The sequence below is a fragment of the Typha angustifolia genome, chromosome 2 (genome assembly GCF_048772165.1).
Source record: "Typha angustifolia cultivar Huaian chromosome 2, ASM4877216v1, whole genome shotgun sequence".
In the NCBI taxonomy this organism is placed as follows: Eukaryota; Viridiplantae; Streptophyta; class Magnoliopsida; order Poales; family Typhaceae; genus Typha; species Typha angustifolia.
In genome coordinates, this window is record NC_133240.1 from 6304375 (window position 1) to 6327535 (window position 23161).

The following is a 23161-nucleotide window of genomic DNA, read 5'->3' on the forward strand; positions in this document are numbered from 1 at the left end:
AGCCTTTGGCAATCCCTTCATAATTCGGATGTCTATTGAGAATATAAAAAAGAATTAAATTACTTTCACAAAAACATAATTTGATATTTTAATTTTTGTTGAGGGATGGCTCGTCGGTAAATATTTTTATTAACTTGTACATTATACAATGATTACAGCCTGATAAACATAATAAAAAAGAGAATAATGACGACGACTTTTTGACACAAATCACATATCTAACTATAATATACTATCAAAGAAACGTAGCTCACATAAATTCGTAGGCGCAAAAGCTTTAAGTCAATTTATGGCTCCATCACCCCATAAAATAGGTAAAAGACTCGAGGGACGATAAATCTAAAGAAAAGATAAAAAAAACCTTATTAGTAATTGGTCTAAGAGTTTCTTACCGATATAATTAATAGAGCCACTATTTGAAATAGTGATTTTAGAAATAAAATTTGCTGATATAGTGCGCGTTATTTAGTCGATTTATATATTTAATACTCGAACATTTATGAGTATTCAAAATATCACTCACTAATAAAGTAATTTATATTAAGTGAAATTACTAACGGGAATAACAAATTTATATATGTATACTTGTCATCCAATGTAGCATTCGCGTCGAGTAAAACTTAAGTTTGAAACTCACTCAAAATTCGAATAAGAAATTGAGTTCTTATAACTTAATATTTTTTTTATACTAAATATATATATAATATAAATTTATAATAAAATATGTATAATTTACACAAAAATACACTAGGAGTCTATTTTTGCTATTTTAATTACTCATTTTTCTTTTTATCTTTTTCCGCAAATGTCTCTAAGAAATTTCCCACGCACCGAAACATGGCGTCAGTTCGTGCTCGTCTCCTCATCTCCTCAGCCTTCCCCTGCTGCATTCTTCCCTTCTTCCACCCGCCCAGAAGCCTATTCGTCAACTCTCCGATCCGTAGCTCCCGAATCCTCGCACGCATCACCGTGCGGATGGCGTCCCCCGATTCTCGAGGCGCATCTCCTCCTACTCATCCCGCGGCCCACACCGTCACCTTGCCCGGTGGCGAACCCGTCGAGATCGTCGCCGGCCCCGGCCTGTCCGATTCGGATTTCAGGTTATTATGGTTCCCCTCTATAATTTTTTTTATCTTTTAAATTCTTTATCGAGAAGGGTTTGATGTTGGCTGTTGCTTTGAATAGCCTGATTTACCATTCTATACCGTAATGATAACTTTATTTACTATTCAATTATTATATGCAATAATTGGCATGCATTGAGGGCTATGATCAGCGCTGTATTTATCATTATTCTTTTATCCACAGGCGAGCTATCGATTCTTCTTTGTTTAAGCAATGGCTGAAGAATATGCAGAGCGAAAGGGGGATTTTAGCTTATGAGAAGATGTGTTTAAGACAAATAGAAGTTCAGGTTGTCTTTTAATTGTTGTACATCTATGTAGATGCGCGCACGTACTGCTGAAATTACTCTTTGATAAACAATGATACTGTTATTGTATAATGTCTGGATTACTACTCCATTTTCATGGTGAAATCCAATTGTTTGAAAGCAAAGCGATTGCTATGAGTGAGACAATTCCTTGTGGCTTGTATAGGAACAATAACCGCACCACAAGCAACATACCGCCTCTTAAGCTTTATTATCTGGAATTGGTATATTAGGCGTTAAAGTTCTTTTGGCCATAAAAAATCATACCCAATTGTATGTCATAGGCAATTTTTGTCTTTTTACCCATTGTTTTAATTGGTTTTTCTACTTTTCGAGCTTTATTTTAAATGTCTAGTGTGTTGTTGGCAGAGTGTGGATATGTTTGGAAGACGCGTTGGCTTTTTAAAATTCAAAGCAGATGTACTTGAGAAGGAAACAGGAGCAAAGGTAAGCCGTTAGAAACTATTTAAAAATATAGAAATATTTTAGCATCTCTTCTCAAGTTTCAACTTTGTAGAATCAAGTTTATCTTTCTTTTCAGGTTTACTTTTATATGTAAACTAATGTGCTTCTAGCTTCCTTATCAATGATGTATTGCAACTGATTCTAAAACTTTTTATTCTTTTTATTGTTTTCTCTGGAGAGTTGTCATCTTTTTACTTATCCAAGATACTTGTGCTTTCTATTTGTTCACTTTCTAAATAACTAAATATTCATCATTCATGTCAAACAGTCATTACTTTTCCGCATATATTTCTTGGGGTTCATGTTCTAGGAATATGATTATATCATATCACATTATTAGTTTTAAGTATTTTTAATTTATTAGTTGGGCTTGCATAAGGGAGTAAGAATCCAATGTAATGAGTATTTGCTATCATACACCAACTTTTTCTCTTATAGATGTTTTAGACGTTGATTAAGATAATGCATATATATGAAGAGAGAAAGGATGTCTATTGCTTCACGCATATGGATCAATGCTGGCCGTGCCACCGTTGGCACAGGGCGTGCCGACCGGCACACTCGTAGCATGGCACACATTTAATAAAAAATTTAGAATATTTAAAGATGTTTTGGATTTTTGGCACGTAAATTTTTGGTTTTTAGCAAGGTTTCGAAACTCGGTGTTCGAAACAGTATCAGCTATCTGAAAAAACGATACGTATCGGCTATATTAGCTGCTTGTACCAAATCAAATTATTTTTTAATTATATACAATTTAAATATTATTTAAAAACTATAGGAAATTTTTTAACAAATTAGAAAAAATAATAAGAAAGTAAGGAAATAAAAGTTACTCATATATGAAGTCTAAAAACTTATTTCTCTCTTTTCATCTCTTGCCCTCTTTTTCTCTCTCAGTCTCTTTTCTTCCCTATCCCTCTTACCGCCGCAACCTAACTCCCATGCATGATTTTTTTTCTCCATTTCTTTTCTCTCTCCCTTCTCTTTCTCTCCCATTGCCTAAATTTTAAGCATGATTTTTTCCTCCATTTCTTCTCTCTCCCCTTTTTTACCCCTTCCTCTCTTTCTCTCTCCCTCCTATCTGCTACCAGGCATAGTTTTGTATTTTTTATTTTTTTTCCCACGTCCCTATCTCCCGTCTCTTCACCTCTCTCTTCTTTCCTCTCTCTTATTGCCGCAACCCACAAACTCTCTTTTCCTCCTTTTACTTTCTCTCTTTCCCTCTCTCTCCCCCCCCCTCTTCTCTCTCTCCCTCTCTTTCCCTCTCTTTCTCTCTTACTCATACCTGTCTCGAGCGGGATCGGCCGATACCCAGTCGAAACCAGTCAAATAGATGGAATATTTTTCAGAGTTTTGTTCATATCATGATACTGAAAAAGAAAATATATAGTTCTAGTAAGAATGTGACTGATAATTCTAGTAAGAATTTGACTTTGGACACTTGTTCCATCTTTTTATGCTGTATGGGTGATGTCTGTGTGAAAAAGCTTATCTTTTATGTATTTACTTGCTTTTCTTTTCTTGCATCAGTTATTACCTATATATATAAATATATACTCTTTTTGAGGTAATGCCCATACGCATTTTGTTTATATGTTTCCTGACATCATTTTTAGATTCCAGGAATTGTGTTTGCAAGGGGGCCTGCTGTTGCTATCTTAATTCTATTGGAGTCTGGAGGGGAAACCTATGTTGTTCTTACAGAACAGGTATGCATTTTGATTGGTAATGTGTGCGATGTCTCCTTTAGTTTACTTTATACTTTGTTGTTCAGAAAGATTTAATTTCAGAAGGGTATTGTGCTAAATGCCCATAAAACCTGAGAAGATGTGGAATCCCTTCAATTAAAACTTTGTCTCGAATTAATTTGACTTTGCTTAATTGAATGTCTTTTGAATACCCAAGGTTAGGGTTCCTGTTGGAAAGTTCATATTGGAACTACCAGCTGGCATGTTAGATGATGAAAAAGGTGATCTTGTCGGCACTGCAGTTCGTGAGGTAAGATCTGTTAAATTTCCTAACATCAATAAAGGGTATAATATGCATCCACCAACGTAGAGCCTAGAGTTGAAAAATTGTTATGCTTGAATCTATAAGAGGAAAACAAATCTGTGTAACTAGCAGAAGCATCAGTGCAAATGCATTTAATAACTAAAATAGGCATTACAATTGACAATCAATTTCACACTGTAAGTTGATAGAAATTGTTGTTATATGTGCAGTTACCTGACGTCTGAAATGTCAATGCTAGTTAGGAACGTAGAACAGTTAGCTATCACACAAGTGTTTCTGGTACTGTGATACTTGAACTAAAACATGAGTATGATATAGGGGTGAAAACGGATCCGATACGGATCGGATAGTGCTCAACCCATATCCGGATCCGTATTTTTAGTTCGGATACGGATTCGAATATGAATATTGGACGGATAGCAAAATTTAAAACCATATCCTAACTAAACGGATACGGATAATTTTCGGATAAAGGATCGGATCTTAAACGGATATTGATTGAATTTAAAATAATTATAATATTTTATTTAAATATAATTAATACAAAATTATTAAGAGTTTTACAACAAATATTTTTTTTGTATGTCAAATATATAAAATTAGAGAAATTAATCTCTATAAATAATATATAACGTATTATTAGTAATAGTATTAATATTTACTATTTAAATAAGCAAACTAAAAACTGTAAATCATTTAAAAAAATATGCGGTTAAACGGATATTCGATATCCGTATCCGAATCCGAAAAATATATCCGACCCGTATCCGAATCCGTATCCGAATTTTTTTCGAAAGTTCTATCCGTATTCGAATCCGAATCCAATCCGAGTCAGGTCGGATAGCGGGTCGGGTCGGAGTTAATCCGACCCGTTTTCACCCCTAGTATGATATGAACATTTGAGAAAGCTAGACTTCAGTTGCTGCAGCAGTAAAATACTAAAATGTGCAAGATAGTGAATATCACGACGGATAAGACTGGTAACTGCAGATATACTGCTAATAATTACTGATGACGGACTCTCCATTGAAGAGTTCACATTCTACTGATGAACAACTGACATTAACACCCTTAACTTTTACTGCCAACTTTGTGTGGCTGAAATGAGGCAGGAGAGCGGCTAGTCATGTGAACTAGAGAGGGCCATGTTATAGGTACATAAATTTAGACATAATCTTGAAGTTTAAAATTATTCAATAGTGGAGCAAACATGTAGAATTTCCTATAAAACATACTCAAGAGACCTTCACATTTCTACTGAGCATTGCATAACATGTGTTCTCATTCCAACAAAGTGTGTATCTAAGATAGAAAAACCAACAGGCAAGCCTATTTGATAGATATTACTATCCCAAGTGATATTGAAGAGCATCATGAAGATGGGGTATACATGTGGACTAATAAGTGAAGATGTGGAAGAGTCAGTGGTTGAAGCAGCAACGTGAAGGATATAGCTGCACATGAACATCAGTTACAAACTAGGGGATACTGGGATCTACATGTTTCAGTTGAATTGATCAAGTACCTATGATTGAGTGGTTGATATTTTATTGTGAATGTAGGGGCATGTGCAACAAGAATGTGAGAGGTAAAGATGGTTAGATTAAAGACAACTTGGAGGAAAGCTGAGGAGAGATAGCTTGATGATACGATAGGATATATTATTGAATGAGGTTTCAGAGAACTGACCAAATAATCATGGCATTTTGTTGATTATGGCGAATAGTACCTAGTGCAATCAGGCGTTCGATTGATGGTAAACTGAAGCTTATGGTGAGCATTGGTAATGCAAGTATTTTAGATGATATGCAGTATTTTTGAAGGCACTCTCTTGAATATGTAAGAAAGTTGGGAAAGTTGAGAGATAGCTTGACGATACGATAGGATATATTATTGAATGAGGTTTCAGAGAACTGGCCAAATAATCATGGCATTTTGTTGATTATGGCTAATAGTACCTAGTGCAATCAGGCGGTCCATTGATGGTAAAGTGAAGCTTATGGCGAGCATTGGTAATGCGAGTATTTTAGATGATATGCAGTAATTTTGAAGACACTCTCTTGAATATGTAAGAAAGTTGCCCACTGACTTGAGAATTTCAAAGGAACCTTTGATTTATTTTTCAGATGGATCTTGACAATTGCTCACCAAAGTTAAGAGTACATCGACCAATATATTCATGCTTATCTACCATAGAGTAGATCTTTTGTGCTTCAGACTTTTCGTGTGTATTTTGACCATTTGGAATTATAGTGAAGTCGTTTTACATTCAACATATCTTCATGATCTTTTCATTAATTGGCATCTTAAATTTTCGTAGTGACATTTATATGAGATAGGTACACTATTTAGTTTGGGGTTCTTTAGCAATTATAAGATAAGAGATGACCATACTTGCATATCAGCTCTAGATATCGCAACTCTCTTGTCAATGATGCTTTCTAGTTACCAAATGCTGACAGGTTGAGGAGGAGACAGGTATATGCTTAAAGATGGAGGACATGGTTAATCTCACAGGTTTTCTTGACCCAACAACTGGGTGCAAAGTTTTTCCATCACCGGTAAATTGTCAACCTTTCTGACTAACATCTAATTTAATTACCTGGTTAGATGTAGAAGGAAAAGAACTTTGCAAATTTATAAAGATTTATTAAATTGTTAGCTGCCATGTCGTATATAGGATGCTTCTTGGATTCTGTGCTGAGTCATGCAATACAGGAATGTAGTACTTATTCATAATATGGGTTCCATTCTAACTAATTGGTTAGCTGTTAGAGGTGAAATAATACAACTGATTGGATGAACCTTACATTTTTATTGCAGTCCTCTTGGAGAATGATTGAGTTGATATCTTCATAATTTTCTCAAGTGAGGTTAAATCTTTTCCTTTTACAGTTTGTGTCTTTCTTGTTAGGGTGGTTGTGATGAGGAAATAAGTCTGTTCCTGTATAAGGGGCATGTTGATAAGGAGACTATAAATGCACTTCAGGGAAAGGAAACAGGGCTACGTGATCATGGTGAGCTAATCAAGGTACATTTAGTTCCTTACAATAATCTTTGGCGAGTGACTGCAGATGCAAAAGCTCTTTGTGCAATTGCTCTATATGAAATGGCCAAAAAAGATGGCCTTTTGCCACACGGTGTTTCTAGATGAGTTTATGTACAATTGTTTCAGACTTTCAGTAGGATTATTGTCTGAAGTCTGAACAGTTTATAGGTAAAAGTTCCTTTCTGATATGGTACCCAGCTAAGTGACTTGTATTTCTGCCAGTTAATCATTTCTTTTAACCTAGAAATCAATGAAAGTAAATTCTTCCATAGGTGTAATGCTATGGCACTTGATCATTTAATCCTTTTGCTAATTTGAGATTTAAGCCTTTTCTTTTCTACTTAATCCCAAAAGAAACAGCTCCAGCAAAAACTACAACCTTGTATATATGAGTTTGTTCCCAGCATTGATGTCCTCTTTATTATTTTGAGGTATTTACTTTTAAATGCTTACTGCCCAAAGGTGAGTTAGCCAGTTAGAAATTAGCAACACATATTTCTTATCTTGAGTTTCCCCCCAAAGCACTGCCCTTCTGGCTTACTACTGTCCTTCTAATATGCTATGCCGTTCTTCAACACAAAATGATGTCCAAAAGATTGGATGGCCATAGATTAAAATTTTTTTCCTTTTCAAACTATTTATAAGGTATAAATGTCCATAAGACAGTTGATCAGGTCTCTCTTTTGAGAAACATCTTTTGATCTTGAGGACACTGAAAGTCTATAATATAACTTGATTGATCTCTGATATTTAGTAGTAGACATGCGCTAAATCAAACCAAGTTGCTTTGTGGTTTACTGGATCTTTTATCGCCTCCTGGAGTATATGGAGTTTCAGTTGCCTTCTACTTTAATTATTCCAAAAAGCATTTTCTTCCATTTTGCACGGGAGCTTCTTGATTGATTGTCTCCCTGCTTAGACATCTTTCAGTGGCATGCTTGATTGTGCAAAAAGGCTGTCTTGAACTCTTGTAGATGTTAATCAGTTTGTTTAGTAGTTACCTACCGAGGTGAATTTATGTTTTTGGTTGAAATTCACATTCTGAGCATGAATTTGATCGAGATTAGATGTGTATATATCATTCTGCTTTCTTTCTTTTTATCTGTTGATATGGAGATAATATTGAAGGTTTCAGCATGAAAAAGTTGGATTTAGGGGTAGGGTGCATTATTTCCTTTACTTTTCTTTCCTGGGTATGAGAGCATGCATTGCCTACTCTTCACCAGGCATTAGAAGCACCTCATTAGTGCCAGTGGGATTATTTTCCAACAATCAAAGAGATTCATTGTTCGATACTTTTAAATGATCTTTGTGTTCTTTTGTTTTGACTTGGATATTTTTTTTGTTTCCAGATAGTTTCGGAATCAATTAAGTTGAATTCAATTGATTTCATTTGGAAATGAATTCTGCTGTTTGGGAAATAATGAAACTGAAATGAAATTCATCTAATCTTGTTGTTTGAAAGAGATAAGAATTCATTTCATTATGTTCATTCTTTTTAACCATACCTAAAAGTTCCAATAAATATGTAACATATTTAGGATTAATTTGATATTTGAAAAATGTAATTTAAGTGGCAAATAAATTTTATCCAAAGTTGGCCTCGAATTATTGGATTTTATTGCATACATTGACATACATCCAAATCCACGAAAATCAATTGAAATCTCATCACTTAATGGTTTCAAGCAAGAATTCCACCCATTTGGTGCTTCCAAAATGGGTGTTAGGTGCTTAGGCCATTGTGGAATTTGAGTCAGCTACTCTTTATACATTTGAGGTTGGAGTTGGTAGATTTTATGCTTTTTTGGTTGGTGTAGATTTATCTATTTAACTGTTTGATAAATTTTATTCAATTATTGTAGCTTTTAGTTGATAGTGTATGATCTGCTATATTTCTGCCCCTTTTTAAGCCAATTTAGAAGATTTGTGTAGAGAAAAATTAACAATTTACGGAATTATAAATTAAGCCCTCTCTTTCATTATTTATAAATAGGGCTTTCTATTTGCAAACAAATACTGTGCAACATCTCAAGTTAAGTTTAATTTAATAACCACTTGACGGAATAGATATTTTTATATTTTCTTAATTACCTCTGTCTCACTCCTCCAATATGACCTTTTAGATTAAACAATAGTAGTTGAAAACAATTGATCTTGGGATGTGATGCTTGGATGCAGTTCTAGTAATTTAGAGGTTTGATTTGATCTTTGTTTGTTGACAATTTGTATTGTGATTTATCCCCAAACTGTTTTAGACGCTTAATTTCATTGGATGATCTGATTAAGTAATATCTATCTCAAACATCAAACAGTAGTGTGGGTTGGTATTTTTTTTTAGCAAATAGAAAGCTCTATTTATAAATAATTAAAAGAGAGAGATTTATTTATAATACTAACTAATATAGTCATCTACATTTTCCTGGGAATAGATATCATTGTATCCATTTGAGTTTTTTTTTGTGTGTCATGCAAGTGCTCAGTTTTCAGGTGAACTGATCTTATTTACACCCAAAGTCTTTCTTTTTCCCTTTTTTTCTCTTTTGTTTCCTGTGGAAAGAAACTTCTATGCTGTTCTCCACCTCAGATTCTCCTTCAAATTTGTAGGTGTGAAATATGTAATTAGTGATGACCTTGCAGCCATTGATGCAAGGCTACTTGCTTCTAGTTTCCTGCTATTCCAGACTAACAAGTAAAAAAAAAAAAGAAGTAGAAACAATTTATTGATATTTTTTTTTTCTCTTTCCATTGATTTCATGATTTTAGTTTTGAGATATTTCTTTTAGTAATTAGATTTTAATTAGAGGTTTGGAATAAGTCTTTCCTTTAGGTTGTCCTTTATTTTTCCCTTTTCTCCTGTTCTTTCATCACTTTGTGTGGATAAATTAGACAAACGATTATAATCTTTGATCATCTCCCTTGATGAGTGCATTTTGAGAAGAGACCAAGAGATAATGGACGGTTCTCTCTCCAAAAGCAAAAGTTAATTTTCTTTTCTCTCCCTTTCTTTTCTGTATCTGAGTTAACAGTGAATAAACTCTATAATACCAATTTATATTCTCAGATATTGTTTTAAAGAAATAAACTTTTCCTTTCCCTTTTCCTTTTTTTCTCTTCTCTCTCATCTTTTCCATCTAAACATGGCATAGAAGTTTCTATCTTGTCTAATCACTTGGGATAGAAACTTACCAACCACTTCACTGCTTGACACACAAAAAGGCACCAAAAGTAAAGGTATACTCTATTGTCAATGGGCCATTGAAGGAGACTAGAGAAGAATAACATCCAAAACTTGCCATCTATTCAGCACTAATGAGCTCCTTATTCTGGACCACAGCAGTACGTCAATCATGCAAGGAGTATGTGATGAAGAAAGCCACAGAAAAAGGAGTTGAGCACTAAGCCATCACTAATGGTAGTTGAGCCATAACTTTTCTTAGTTTAACTGGTTAAAGCAACGGCCAGTAATAAAAAAGAGAGATTCATTCCAAGGAGATAATGTTTTGGTATCAAGGAAGAGAAGGGTGTGCGTGTTTAGATCTTTTGTCTCATTACTTTCCAATGAATTCTAATGGAAGGGATCAAAATGGAGGCCCACAGAAGAGATTAATGGGGGCCCTTTTGATTCCTTGATCCATATTCTCACCGCCCGGGCGTGGACCGCCGACTCTAGCCGGTGGAGCCGCTTGTGCCCCACCGTCGTCCCATTTGTGACGACCGCCTTCCCGTCGGCGTAGACCTTGTGCTGCTTAATTCGCTGCCCCATTGTGATTGCCTCCTGGATCCTGATCACATTGAATCTAACAGTTGGGTCCAATTCACCCAGCTTAAGCCAGTAACCGGATGTCTGCCGGCGGCCGTCGACCTCCGACGGCGCCCAGTAGGTCGTGTCTTCGCCGTCGAGCACGTTGCACGCCGCGAACCCGCCATTCTTGCCGCCTCTTTGGCTGCTGGCCTGAGCCTTGCTCCCCTTGGCGAAGTCCGTCGAGAAGATGGTGTTGAGAGCTGAACGGAATTCTTTCAGCCTTACGACGTCGGCATCGGATATCAGCCCGGTGGTGTTCGGCGGCACGTTGAGCAGAAGCACGCAGTTCCGGCCGACTGACTTGTAGTATATGTCTAGCAACTGGCTCAGCGGCTTCGCCGTCTCATTCTTGTGCCAGAACCAGCCCGGCCGGATCGACACGTCGCACTCCGGCGGCACCCAGTCAGTCCCCCGCGGATCGCCGGTGTTGAGGTAGCTGAATTCAGTAACTACATATAATCAGCAATTCTAACGACTTATACTTAATAGTAATGGATTAGGAATTTACTTCTCAATGCCTGCTTCTCCAATCTTTAGCATGGTTCTGTTGATGCTGGACCAGCAGGTCGGTCCGGCGAACCCCGACTCGTCGCCGACCCACCGGATGTCGGGGCCGGCATCGGAGAATATGTTGATGGATCCTTGCAGCTGCTTCACCGTTTGAAACCAATCCTGGAAGTAGTATGTCATGTTTGTGGCATTCTTCCCCTTGGCTCCATCAAACCAAATCTCTGATACACTCCCATATCTAAGAACACAAACACATTGCAGCGAGACTCAATCGTGAATAAGAAGTACAAATCTTGCACGGATGGTTTGCAACTTTGCGTACCTAGTGAGTAATTCTTGCAGCTGTGCCATGTAGTATTCGTTGTACTCAATCTCCTGGCCGTAGGTCTTCTCATGCCGGTCCCACGGCGAGAGGTAGAGCCCCACGTCGACGCCCCGGGAGCGGGCGGCGTCGACGAATTCCCGGACGACGTCGCCGCGCCCGCCCCTCCACGGGCTCCGCTCGACGGAGTGGTCGGTGTACCGTGACGGCCACAGGCAGAAACCATCGTGGTGCTTCGCGGTGAGGATCACAAGGTCGACGCCGGCCGCAGCGGCCGCATCGACCCATTGGCCGGCATCGAGCGCCGCCGGATCGAAGAGCCCCGGGCTCTCGTACCCGGTCCCCCATTCCCGGTCCGTGAAGGTGTTCATGCCGAAATGGAAGAACATTATGATCTCCCGGCGTTGCCACCGGAGTTGCGCCACCGAGGGGATGGGGAGCACCGGCAAGGGTGGTGTTGCAGTCCTGGACTGGAGCTGTTCGAAGTGAAGAAGTAAAACCAAGAGCCAGAAACTTAGCCTTCTCATCTTTAACCTCTGCTTGTATGAAGCTCTACCTATTGAATGTAGTTATAGGAAAACAGAGGAGTTGGAAGAATATATATTGAGTTCCAAAGATCAACACATATTGATCACTGTTGGATAACATTCATATATTTCCTTTGATTCTTAGAGCATTTAACCCTGAGGAAGGTACAGAGTAACTGGTGGATCAATGAGTTCACGTGTTGGTTTTCATCTGGGCATATGAAAGATTCCAGGGAAGAAAGAAACAGAGCAAGGTTTTGGACTTATGCCTGCCAAGAGTATCATGTGTCATCTTCTAGTAACACAAACAAATTTCTTACTTTGTATTTGGATTTTTCTTCTTCTTCATCTTCTCTTGCTTCATGGTGAGAGAATAATGCAGTACTTGTCATGAAAGCATAGATGGATGGCATTTTTCATCTTGTCCATTTCCATGTAGATAAACTTACCCATGAGCATTTAAGGATGTACAAAGAAAGACTTTCAATAAATCCAATCAGTTGAACTATGTAGATATAATTCTAGAGATATTAAAATAATATAAAAACTAATTTGAGTCAATAGTCATTGCTATTGATACCAGAAGTAAGAAGAAAAATGAAGGAGATGGTTGAGAAATTCTAAGTAATAGATTTTCACACCTTTCAGTTCAACACACAATGGGAATAGAAACTGAATCGATATTTTATTAAAACCTCTCTCAGGGATCACAACCCAATAAACTTTATCGTCACAAGCCCATTAATTATGACATGGACTTCTATACATTTAAATTCTAAGAGATATTAAAATAATATAAAAACTAATTTGAGTCAATAGTCATTGCTATTGATACCAGAAGTAAGAAGAAAAATGAAGGAGATGGTTGAGAAATTCTAAGTAATAGATTTTCACACCTTTCAGTTTCACACACAATGGGAATAGGAACTGAATCGATATTTTATTAAAACCTCTCTCAGGGATCACAACCCAATAAACTTTATCATCACAAGCCCATTAATTGTGACATGGACTTCTACACATTTAAAACCATATCAACTTAATTATATTTCTAAAGCCTAAAATAAATTTAAACTTATAGATCACTTAAGCGGGCTTAACATTAATGACAGATCCATATACATTTTATTAAACATATGAGCCTGCTAATCAAATTATTAACATTGAATGATTAGAAGATTAGGCTATGGTTTTAGAATGCACACTAGAAATAATTTCTTTTAGAGAATTAGAAATTTAATACTGGAATTCAAACTCATATTGCCATTGTACCTTAAAGATTTATGAAAGAATTAGTCTAATTTATACTAGAGAAATAAGGTTGTAGATTTTGAAGAAATAAAACTACTCATGGATGAATTGAATTTTACATAATTATCACCAATTTTTTTAAAAAAAATATTACAAGTATTACTATATTTTTAAAATGTTATGTTGTTTCAAATGATTGGGCTATTTTAAAAATACTATTTGCCAGTTAAATCTAACTCTCAAAATTAAAACCCAAATTGAAAGGACTATTTTACCTTTGTATGAATTGCTTGGGCTGTTCAAAACCCATTTAATACCTGATATCATATCATAATACAAGAAGAAGATTCATTTTTTATACAAGAAAAATAAATCAATAACACATATTACATTCATATATGCTTATGAATGTTTTTTAAAAAAAAATAATAGTAATAATAATTGTAACTTTGAATGTCTAGTGATTTCAATGGCAATTATAGAATTTTAAAGAATATATGGTCAATTATAATATTTGTGGCAATCATATGAAAAGAAAACTATGACTAAATCATTGGGTGTATAGACTGAGCATTCTTTGCTATTCTTTCATATGTTGTATAAATCTATTAATAAGAGCACAAAATGTGCACTCTATCAGTCAAGAATTTAATGAAGATAATATCTGAAACTTGTCAAATGATACACCTAACTTTTATTAAATTCAACAATTCACTCAAAATTATTAAATATATATTATTAGTCTATTATTTAACATCTTAAATTTTTGGATATTCTAACATGACGGCACATCCTACTAACTAATCATAATTAATGCGATATTAGGGACTCATTCAGGGGGCATGTTTAAGGCATGGTGTTAGATGTTGGTCCGGTAATATATTTATGTGCTTAAATATTTTGGGCAATTAATAATCTAATCAAAAATAATTTAGTAAATTACTAAAATACTCTTGATTTTACTATGGGTACTCTGGTCAACCCACCCAAAAATGACATTAAAAAAATGCTTTGTGGGGGTAAAAAAAGATATAGCTAGCTTGTTTAGTTAGGTTACGCTCCGAACTCGATTATAATTTTTTGAAAAATAAACTTAGATTAGTTATAAAAATAAAATAAAAAGATGATTGGTTACTGAACCAAACGGATACCTCCTAGATTATTATCATTTTACATAGTGACTCTTTGAATTTTATTTTTAAGTACTCAATTACCATCCAAACTATCATGAATAGGCCACTTAGCCCCCTTATGTTAGAATTATGTTACCTAATTACATCCATAGTTGTGATGTAATACTCAAGTGACAGTAATTTGACAAAAATACCCTCTTCCCATCTACACCGGATCCTCCTCCTACCATACGAATCCCCCCCTCCCCCCTCCCGCTCTCTGTCTTCCTCTCCTTCCACACCGCCTACTGTCGCGTCATCCTTTCCTCCGGTCCTAACCCATCCGCCGTCAGTGTCGACATTGCATGTCTCCTTCCTCCTTGGGCTCCACCTTGTCGTCGCCACCATCGGGTGGAGAAGACTAAAGAAACAGGATAAGATCACGATCACTATGGCAGGAGATAAGAGGTCGGAGAGACATGTCAACCATAGCCATCATCGGTCGAAGATCGATGAGCTTGCGTCGGCACTAACATCGAGCCTTGGAATCGAAGAGATCAACGAGGCGAGCCAGGGAGGAAACGAGGAGATCAAGTTCTAATCTCAAGTTTACTTTCGGCACGAGTGTTTGTGTGAAAGAGAAACAGGGAGAGACTAGCTGCTTGCCATGCTCTTTATTTTTTGGCACGAGTGGGAAAAGAGTAGGAGAAAATACTACTTCACACGGGTTGGGTGAGGGAAGGGTCGGCAGAAAACAACAAAGGGAGTTTTGACTCTTTAGTTGGCAGGAAATGTGACTCCTTTGGTAGTTGTGCCACTGTTTCTACTTTCTAGGCTCCAATTCTAAGTTAGAATATCTTTTTGAATTAATTTATAGGGATAATTTATAGGAATATTTTCACATATACTCTCATATATAAATCTTCTGACCTTGAAAGAATTCTTGGTTGAGTCTCTTAATTTTGGAGTTTTATAAAGATAATAAAAAAGTTTGTGAGTATACGTGATAAACTACGGTCACTTATAAAATAATATCAATTCCAGAGAAAATATTCTAATTTTTCATACTAGAAGAAGAGTAGCAAGCTAATATTGATATAAAATTAGCATTAAAATAATGGAGAATGAAATTGTATTAGGTAGGGTAGTGATGATAAAAAAGAAGATCAAAATACTATAGAAAGAAGTGCTAATTAATCTTTGGATGATGTTTTAATTGATGGGAATTGATGATGTTATGCAAACTTGAGAGTGAGTACCTTCCAATGAGGACATTTTTTTTTTTACATGTTTAAATGTAATGTGGACTTATATAGACAATATAAACTTCTTACCATAAAGCCAAGCATATTTTCTCGCACCATGGACAACTATTTTTTACTATACAATGCGAACATATTTTATTGTCCGGTGTATACTTAAATATAATGCAAACATATAGGGGTAATGCAGTGTGGACTGTTTAGAATACACTTAATGTGACATTTGAGAGAGAGCGAGAACAATATACTATGATTTTTGATAAAGAGAGAAGATTACACTTGATGTGAACTGTGAGAGAAGACAATAAAACAGTTGATTTTTGAGTGTTATCCTCCCGGAGCATCTCCAACGGTTGCTCTATATTTGGAGCCAACGGTGCACTCCAATGCAGCAGAGCTCTATTTTTATTAAAATAATAATATAATATTTTATATTTATATTAGTTATTTTAAATTTTAATAGGTCTTTTTAGTGTTATTATTTTTTAATAAAAAAAAAATATATGGTTAAAAAACTCTCATCGAGATCTTTAAGATAAGACTAATATTCAATAGTTTCAGAAGAAATTTTAAATTACTAATTTTTAATTAAACGCATCGAAATTACATTACACAAAATAAATATCAAAATAAGCATTACATGTCATCAACTAAAAATATTAAAATTACATTACATGAAATAAGCAGAAATTAATATTTCATAATAAAAATAATAGATATTTAATAGTATAGTAAGTCATTTTGAGCTTCGAAATGCACTGATTGAACAATTATGACAGAGCCACAGGAATGAAGGAATATAAATTTTAATGTAATTTTTATTTGATGTATTTCATATATGATGTATTTTAATATTTAATATTTACATTGAGAAATAATTTTGAGTAATTATATTTTAGGACACATAATTTATTAGACTCATTTTTATAAATAATAAAAAATATAAAAATTTTAAATTAATTTAAAATAATTTAATATTAGACTCATTTTAAACGTCTCGAGGTCTCGATGAGACCTTTAAAATGGTATTATTTTTTGTTAAAAATTGATTAGTAAAACTAATTATATACTCAGTTTAACTAATTAGATTATTTAATAAAGGATACAAATAAAATTAAAATTGTTGAATGCAATAATTATTAGGTAAATTTGGTATTTTCAAAAGGCTGAAAAGACAAATGGAGCCGGTCTCCATTTTTTGGTGGGACTCCAAATTTGGAGCCCCACTATGCATTGGAGCCCGGTTGGAGTTGCTCTTAAGGATAAATATATAATTTTTTTGTTATTAATATGATAGTATAAAATGAGAGGAGAGATGAATAAAAATTATTATACTAGTATAAACCTAAATGGTTGTTTAGTTACTATACCAATATAAGGAGTCTTATGGCCAATAGTTTAAGAAGCTAAGTATAATTAAGCTAAGTATAATTATCTTTTTCATTTAGGTGGATACATTTTTAAGATTAACATTTTACTCACCGTATACTTAGTAAGATTTCAGTTCATGGTTTCCAAATATAATTTGAAAGCTATCTACCCAAATACAGACATAACCTATTACTAATTATGTACTAATTTGTTAAGTAATTTTGAGCATAAAATATAAATAAATATTAAGTAGGAACAAGAACACAATATATAAAAAGGGGATAAGCCATTTCTTAAGCCTATCAAAATATCTCCTTTCAAAATATATTATTTATAAAGTAGTTGATAAGCTAACACCATCTATTTAAAAAGACATCATAAAAATTATTTTCTCAGAGTTTCAGATCTATATATATATATATATACATATATTATTTTGTAATTATTTTTAAACTATTTAACTAAAATACAATGGATAAGTGTGCCATCAGCAAGATAAATTATTTTTAAAAAATAATTTAAATAATAGCATGTCCTATGGAAGTGTTTTATTGTCTTAAATTAATAGAAGTCTAAAGAGCAATTTTATAAATAATTTTCTACATAAAAATAAGATTTATGTGGCTAATTATTTGAAAAAAAAAACCATAATAATTTAATAAATAGTTTAAAAACTATAGTAGATGAGCTAATAAATTCAGAGAAAGAAGTCCATTTTCGCCAAGTTAAAAGTAAAAGCTATTAGGTCGTTTGAGTCCAAGCTCATTACTTCTAAACGTATGTGAGAGATAGACGCAGCATCGTTTGGTGCTTATCCGTGTATTAGTTCTACTTTATCTACCTAGTTTATTCGTGTGGAATTCATTGGTTGTGTAGTTGTTATTTGCATCTATTCTGAATAATCTGAATAGCTCTTATAAACTCGGATAACTCGGAGCCCCAAATTTTTTTTTTTCGAAAGTGGTTTTAGGTATCCGGTGAGATACCCGAAGCATCCCTATATAATAGACTAGCAAGATTATTTGGTTGGATATGGAATTAAACCATAGAAAAAGATAGAATTCTATCTCGGTTAGCTAACTTATCCGTTAATAAGTTAGGCTTCCCGATAACAATGAGAGACGATCGAAATTTTTAAACATGTATAAAATAAAAAAATATTCAAGAAAAGTATATCGCCATCACCAAGGATAATCCTTCTTGAACTTTAGTATAATCAAATTCGGATTGTAAACGAGACAACTCATCTAACCTGATTATTAAATGAAATCCTATTTGTGTTTATATAATATGATAATCCGATTATGATAACCTATTATAATAATAATAACTCATCTATCACTCAAATAATAAGTCCGTTTAAAACCTGAACTTATATAAATTTGAATAATTATGTTTACGCGATAACCTATTATCATTTAATAAACGACTCGTATTTGTGTTTGCATCACCATTAACCTATCTCAATCTAAACCCAGTATGGCAAATATATTATGGACAGTATGGTAAGTGCTCACGAAATTATTTTTGGGGTTAAAAAATATAAAGGAGAGGGTATCATACTAAAGTTGGACTTTGAGAAAGCATATAATAAGTTTTTTCCACCATAATGTATATTAAAATATCTGCTTTGACATTCTCCTCTTATATATATATATATATCACAATGTATGGCCAGTGCCCTTTAAATATATGATCATGAAATGAAATTTTCAATCAATTTAGAAATATGGGTAAAAGATCTAGATTTACTAAAACAATGGGATTATTAATATCATATGTGTATTAAGACAATTTAACTTTCTCTATTAAAGTATGGATAAAAAATTAATAATTTTATATTAGTCTAAACCACAAGGAGGCGAAAAAAATACAAAGGAAAGTTCATAGTAGTTTAATTTTAGGCATAACTATGGGGGATAGTTTAAAATTTACCCTAAACCAAAACAATCTTCCAAGCAGCCTACAAACTCTCCTTGTATGCTTCATGGCAGTAAACTCTCTTGCTTTACCAAGCAATTTGATAACAATTTCCATACAGTAAATCATAAATCAGGTTGAGAATTTAAAGTAGTCAGCAAAATGTTTCTTCTCTTTATCAGTTCTCAACTGTGAATTGTACTCCAGCCAAAGTGATACTTTGGAAAGGACTTGAATAAAGATGATGAATGATTTCAACATAAGCTAGTGATCTACACAATTCATGGTTTCGCAAAGTAAAGTAAAAAGTAAAAAACCAATGCAAGTTGAGCTTCGAAAAATAAAAAGTAAAGTTCAACTCCCCTTTGGCGATGGTCTATAGCTTAATTTGAGAAAATATAGAACAAGATATTGAAAGACTAGATAATAAGCTTGAGGAAATATGAAGGTTCACTTGCTAAAATACTGATGCCCAGATAGTAGGATTTACGAGATTGAAAGGAGAGCAGAAGCGATAAAAGAACGCATACTTTAATAATGATAAGAAAAAAAATATATCAATTGATGAAAGTAGAAGAGCATATAATTGCAAACCTTGGATGCATATGAAATCAACATGATTTCCAAAGATTACAAGGTCACTCTTCAATAAATCAACTGTCTTCATAACAACACTAAGTAGCCTTCAAGCTCACCTCAAATAATGGTAAACATTGCAGAATGCAAAAGAGAACTCATAAACTTGAAGGCCTAATAATTGGTAATCAAGTTATCCATATATCCTAATAGCATGAGAAGAGTCATCGCAAAAACAGGAAACGGAAGCTATTTTCTGCTAAAAAAAATCAAAAACAGGATTAATGGGATATCTTAAATCAAAATGCTGAATGATTGGCTGACAAATTATATGTGCTTAATCATCCATGAGAGGCCAATTCTTTCATTGCATAACGAATATGTATTAGGAGAATGTCGTTTGATACTAGAAATACAATTGACTGTCTTAACTAGAAGTAGTAGAACACTTGTTCAAAGGATTTCTAGCATATATCCTACAATCAGCTTGCATGAATAGCAACCAACCTGAACAAAGAATAAGGCAGCCAAACATGGAAAAAGCATGACGAAGCATTTCATGAGATGACAAAAGAAGAATCTCTAAAATGAAAGAAAAGAAAAGGACAAGAAGCAAATACATTCTTAGATCTTGTTCAATAGTGCATTTAGGGCCTTGATATGGAAGTTCCTTCCATCATTCAAGCAGAGAATAATTTATTATGTTCATTTTACAGCTTAGTACTGTTCCAGAATCCAGAAAAAATCAATTACTAATTCTTAAGATATTCTAGGTAGTTTAGATAAGAAAACAAATTATTCTTTTATAACATACACTAGCTTGTAAGCTATCATTCCTAGATTTAACACTTCAATGCACCAAAATGGTAAAAAAACTAAAAACTTAACGAGCAGAAAAAGCTACAAATCTAGCATGTCTAAGGAAAAGAGATACAGTTCAAGGAACCTCCAGGTGAAGTCGAGCAATAAAATTACCATGTATGATAACTAGAACCAAAGTCAAAAAAGAAAGGCTCCAATCAGCATGCCAGGTCTATTCAGGTGACAAGTGACAACTAAATTATAAGGTGGACTTGCAACAGAAACAAAAACAATAGATTCGAAATGCATAATGAAATCAACACAGTATACTGAACTGAATAACCAAAAGTCATGTACATGTACATATTTCAAACTATGAAGTATGAGCACCCATGTATATACCCCTAGAATCACTTGCAGGTTGCAGCTTCTTATCAATCAGGGTTGAGGTAGCAGGATCCATTAGTGAATATAGAATTCCCATGTGCATAATTTTATTATGTTCTTTCACCATGTAAATGTTACACAATTATGATCCAGAACCCACTACATGAAATTTAGAGAACTGCCAATTAGAGATGGAATTTTAAATGGTCTGAAAAGATGTTACTTTCCAATCATGAAAAAAAAAAGTTACTTGCTTTCAGGTTCAGTTTTAGTCTGTCAATATGGATTGCTAATACTAACAGTTATTTTGTCTCACTCTAGTAAAGGACAGTTATTTTGTCCACTCGAACAGATGCATACAGCACTCAATAAACTATTCAGTATTCAAGCACTTCTATTGAGATATTTATGACTTTATGCTTTACAAAGAGATATACCCCTATTTCTTGCATCATTACTTCATTAGAGAAGAAAAAAGGTCAACACATCATAACATGAACACTAACTACTATCCAACGATACTCTGATTGTGTTGTTAGAAAGGCCTGCATGGTTAATATCTGTTACAGGTTGTATTCACTTTATATGGGGGACCTTGGTGACCGGTTGTGTCAATAATTAAGTTTCAATAGAAACAGGGGCTGCGGCCTGTTTGTCCAAAAAAAACTACCATCCAACGAGATCTTTAAGCAAAATCAACTCTTATATGGCAACCCCAACCAGCCCCATGCACCACCAGCACCTTCTCACATGCATTGCACATGTCTGATCCCAAGGGTTCTTCAATCAATTAGAATGCCCAGACTTCCAACATATTGTATCAAATAATGCATTCAAAGATTATATATAAAGGTATATATCAAGTATCCCATTATGTGCATAATGTATACTTCCATCTCACAAAGAAAAGAAAAGCCATCTAAGAGTACAAATAATCAACAATAATTACTTAACCTGGTAAAGCCCAAATGAACCTCTAAAAGACCATCAATAAAGCCCCAGAATATTCATAAGCCGCATATTTATACTGTTATACACAACCACGTTAGTATAGATTTACATCAAGGGACTCCAAAAATAAAATCCAAAAATGAAATTGAAGACTCCAAAACACTCAGCATACTAGGTAACTAGTCACTTAATTCCATGTCTAACCTATTCACTCCAAACTATAATGCACTCGACCATCATTAGGTTCCTGATGTTGCATTAATAAAACACCAAAGAAAGCAACACAATAGGTCATATAAAAGCACTTGCATATAGTTTAAACAAAAGGACATTAGATAACTTTCAAACAGTCTGATTCTCAGTAAACATATTCAAGCCAAAACATTTTAAAAGAAACAAGAGATATAACTAGTATTCAAGTTGTATCTTTCTTACAACATAAACAGAGAGATGGAGAGAGCAAACTGTTACTACTAGATTATAGATGACTACATGTCATCATATTTAACTGTCATTGCCCATGGGCAGAACTACAACATGAGCCATTTGTTGGACAACTAAATGGAAATCAAATAGAATTGCTGACAAGGAGAACTAATCCGATAGACATGATACAGTATCCTCATTCAATTCTATATTGAACTGTCTTATCAAGGTCCTAGACCAACGTGAGTTCCAAGTCAAGTAAAAGAAAAATACAAAGAGACACAATTCAGAGAAGAGTAAGACCTAGTTGATTCTGTTAGCCAGATTGCCTCCAAGAAGTTTTTAATCTTGTGATACTAGTCTTTATTAAACAATTGTATCGTGGTGGAAGAACCACAATGCAGATAGTTTGGAGCCAAAGTACAAGCAAAATGATCCATCGGAAACAATGATAATCATATGAAACTTAAGACAAAAGAAGAAAATTGATTCCTCTAGGCCAGGCTACCTTCAATAAATTGTTAAACTTGTGATACTAGTAAAGTATTAGAAGAAAGTCACATCAACAGCAAGGAACTTGAGAATCTTTCAAAATGATTACCTACCTATTAAGTACTAAGAAGATAGGACTTATCAGCTATCATATGACACAAGCAGACTGCTACAATGATGCCACTAATGCGAAAATTCTGCTAATATCATAATAACTATTCCCCTTAGTTGCACAACTTGCTCAAGCCATCCAACCAAAACTAATATTACAAGAAACATTGTCCTACCTCATCATCTGCTTTATATGATTCTATGTAGTCCCAAACCAATCAAATATGATCTCTTTATTAATGCAGTTGTTAAGATTATTCTCTACATACTAATATTCATGTTACATTTCTATTAATTACATCAGTATAATACGTGATCTACCACTGAATGAATCAAAAGACACAACCTGAAGTAATCAGTCCATAGACAAGACAC

At 34.3% G+C, this 23161-nt stretch overlaps 2 protein-coding genes across 2 annotated transcripts; one reads left to right on the forward strand and one right to left on the reverse strand.

Annotated features, from left to right (window-relative positions):
* The first annotated feature begins 815 nt into the window (after positions 1-815).
* LOC140770152 (nudix hydrolase 14, chloroplastic) lies at positions 816-7231 on the forward strand. The gene is made up of 7 exons (XM_073111186.1): positions 816-1100; positions 1309-1414; positions 1802-1879; positions 3517-3609; positions 3806-3898; positions 6376-6474; positions 6828-7231. Exons 1-7 carry the CDS (start codon positions 838-840, stop codon positions 7065-7067), a joined length of 972 nt encoding a protein of 323 aa, XP_072967287.1. The 5' UTR covers positions 816-837; the 3' UTR covers positions 7068-7231.
* Positions 7232-10180: 2949 nt separating this feature from the next.
* LOC140770146 (alpha-L-fucosidase 1-like) lies at positions 10181-12610 on the reverse strand. Its single transcript, XM_073111172.1, has 3 exons — positions 11600-12610; positions 11276-11515; positions 10181-11203 (listed from the first exon to the last, which is right to left on the reverse strand). The coding sequence occupies exons 1-3, from the start codon at positions 12124-12126 to the stop codon at positions 10531-10533; spliced, it is 1440 nt and encodes a 479-aa protein (XP_072967273.1). The 5' UTR covers positions 12127-12610; the 3' UTR covers positions 10181-10530.
* Between the last annotated feature and the right edge of the window lie 10551 nt (positions 12611-23161).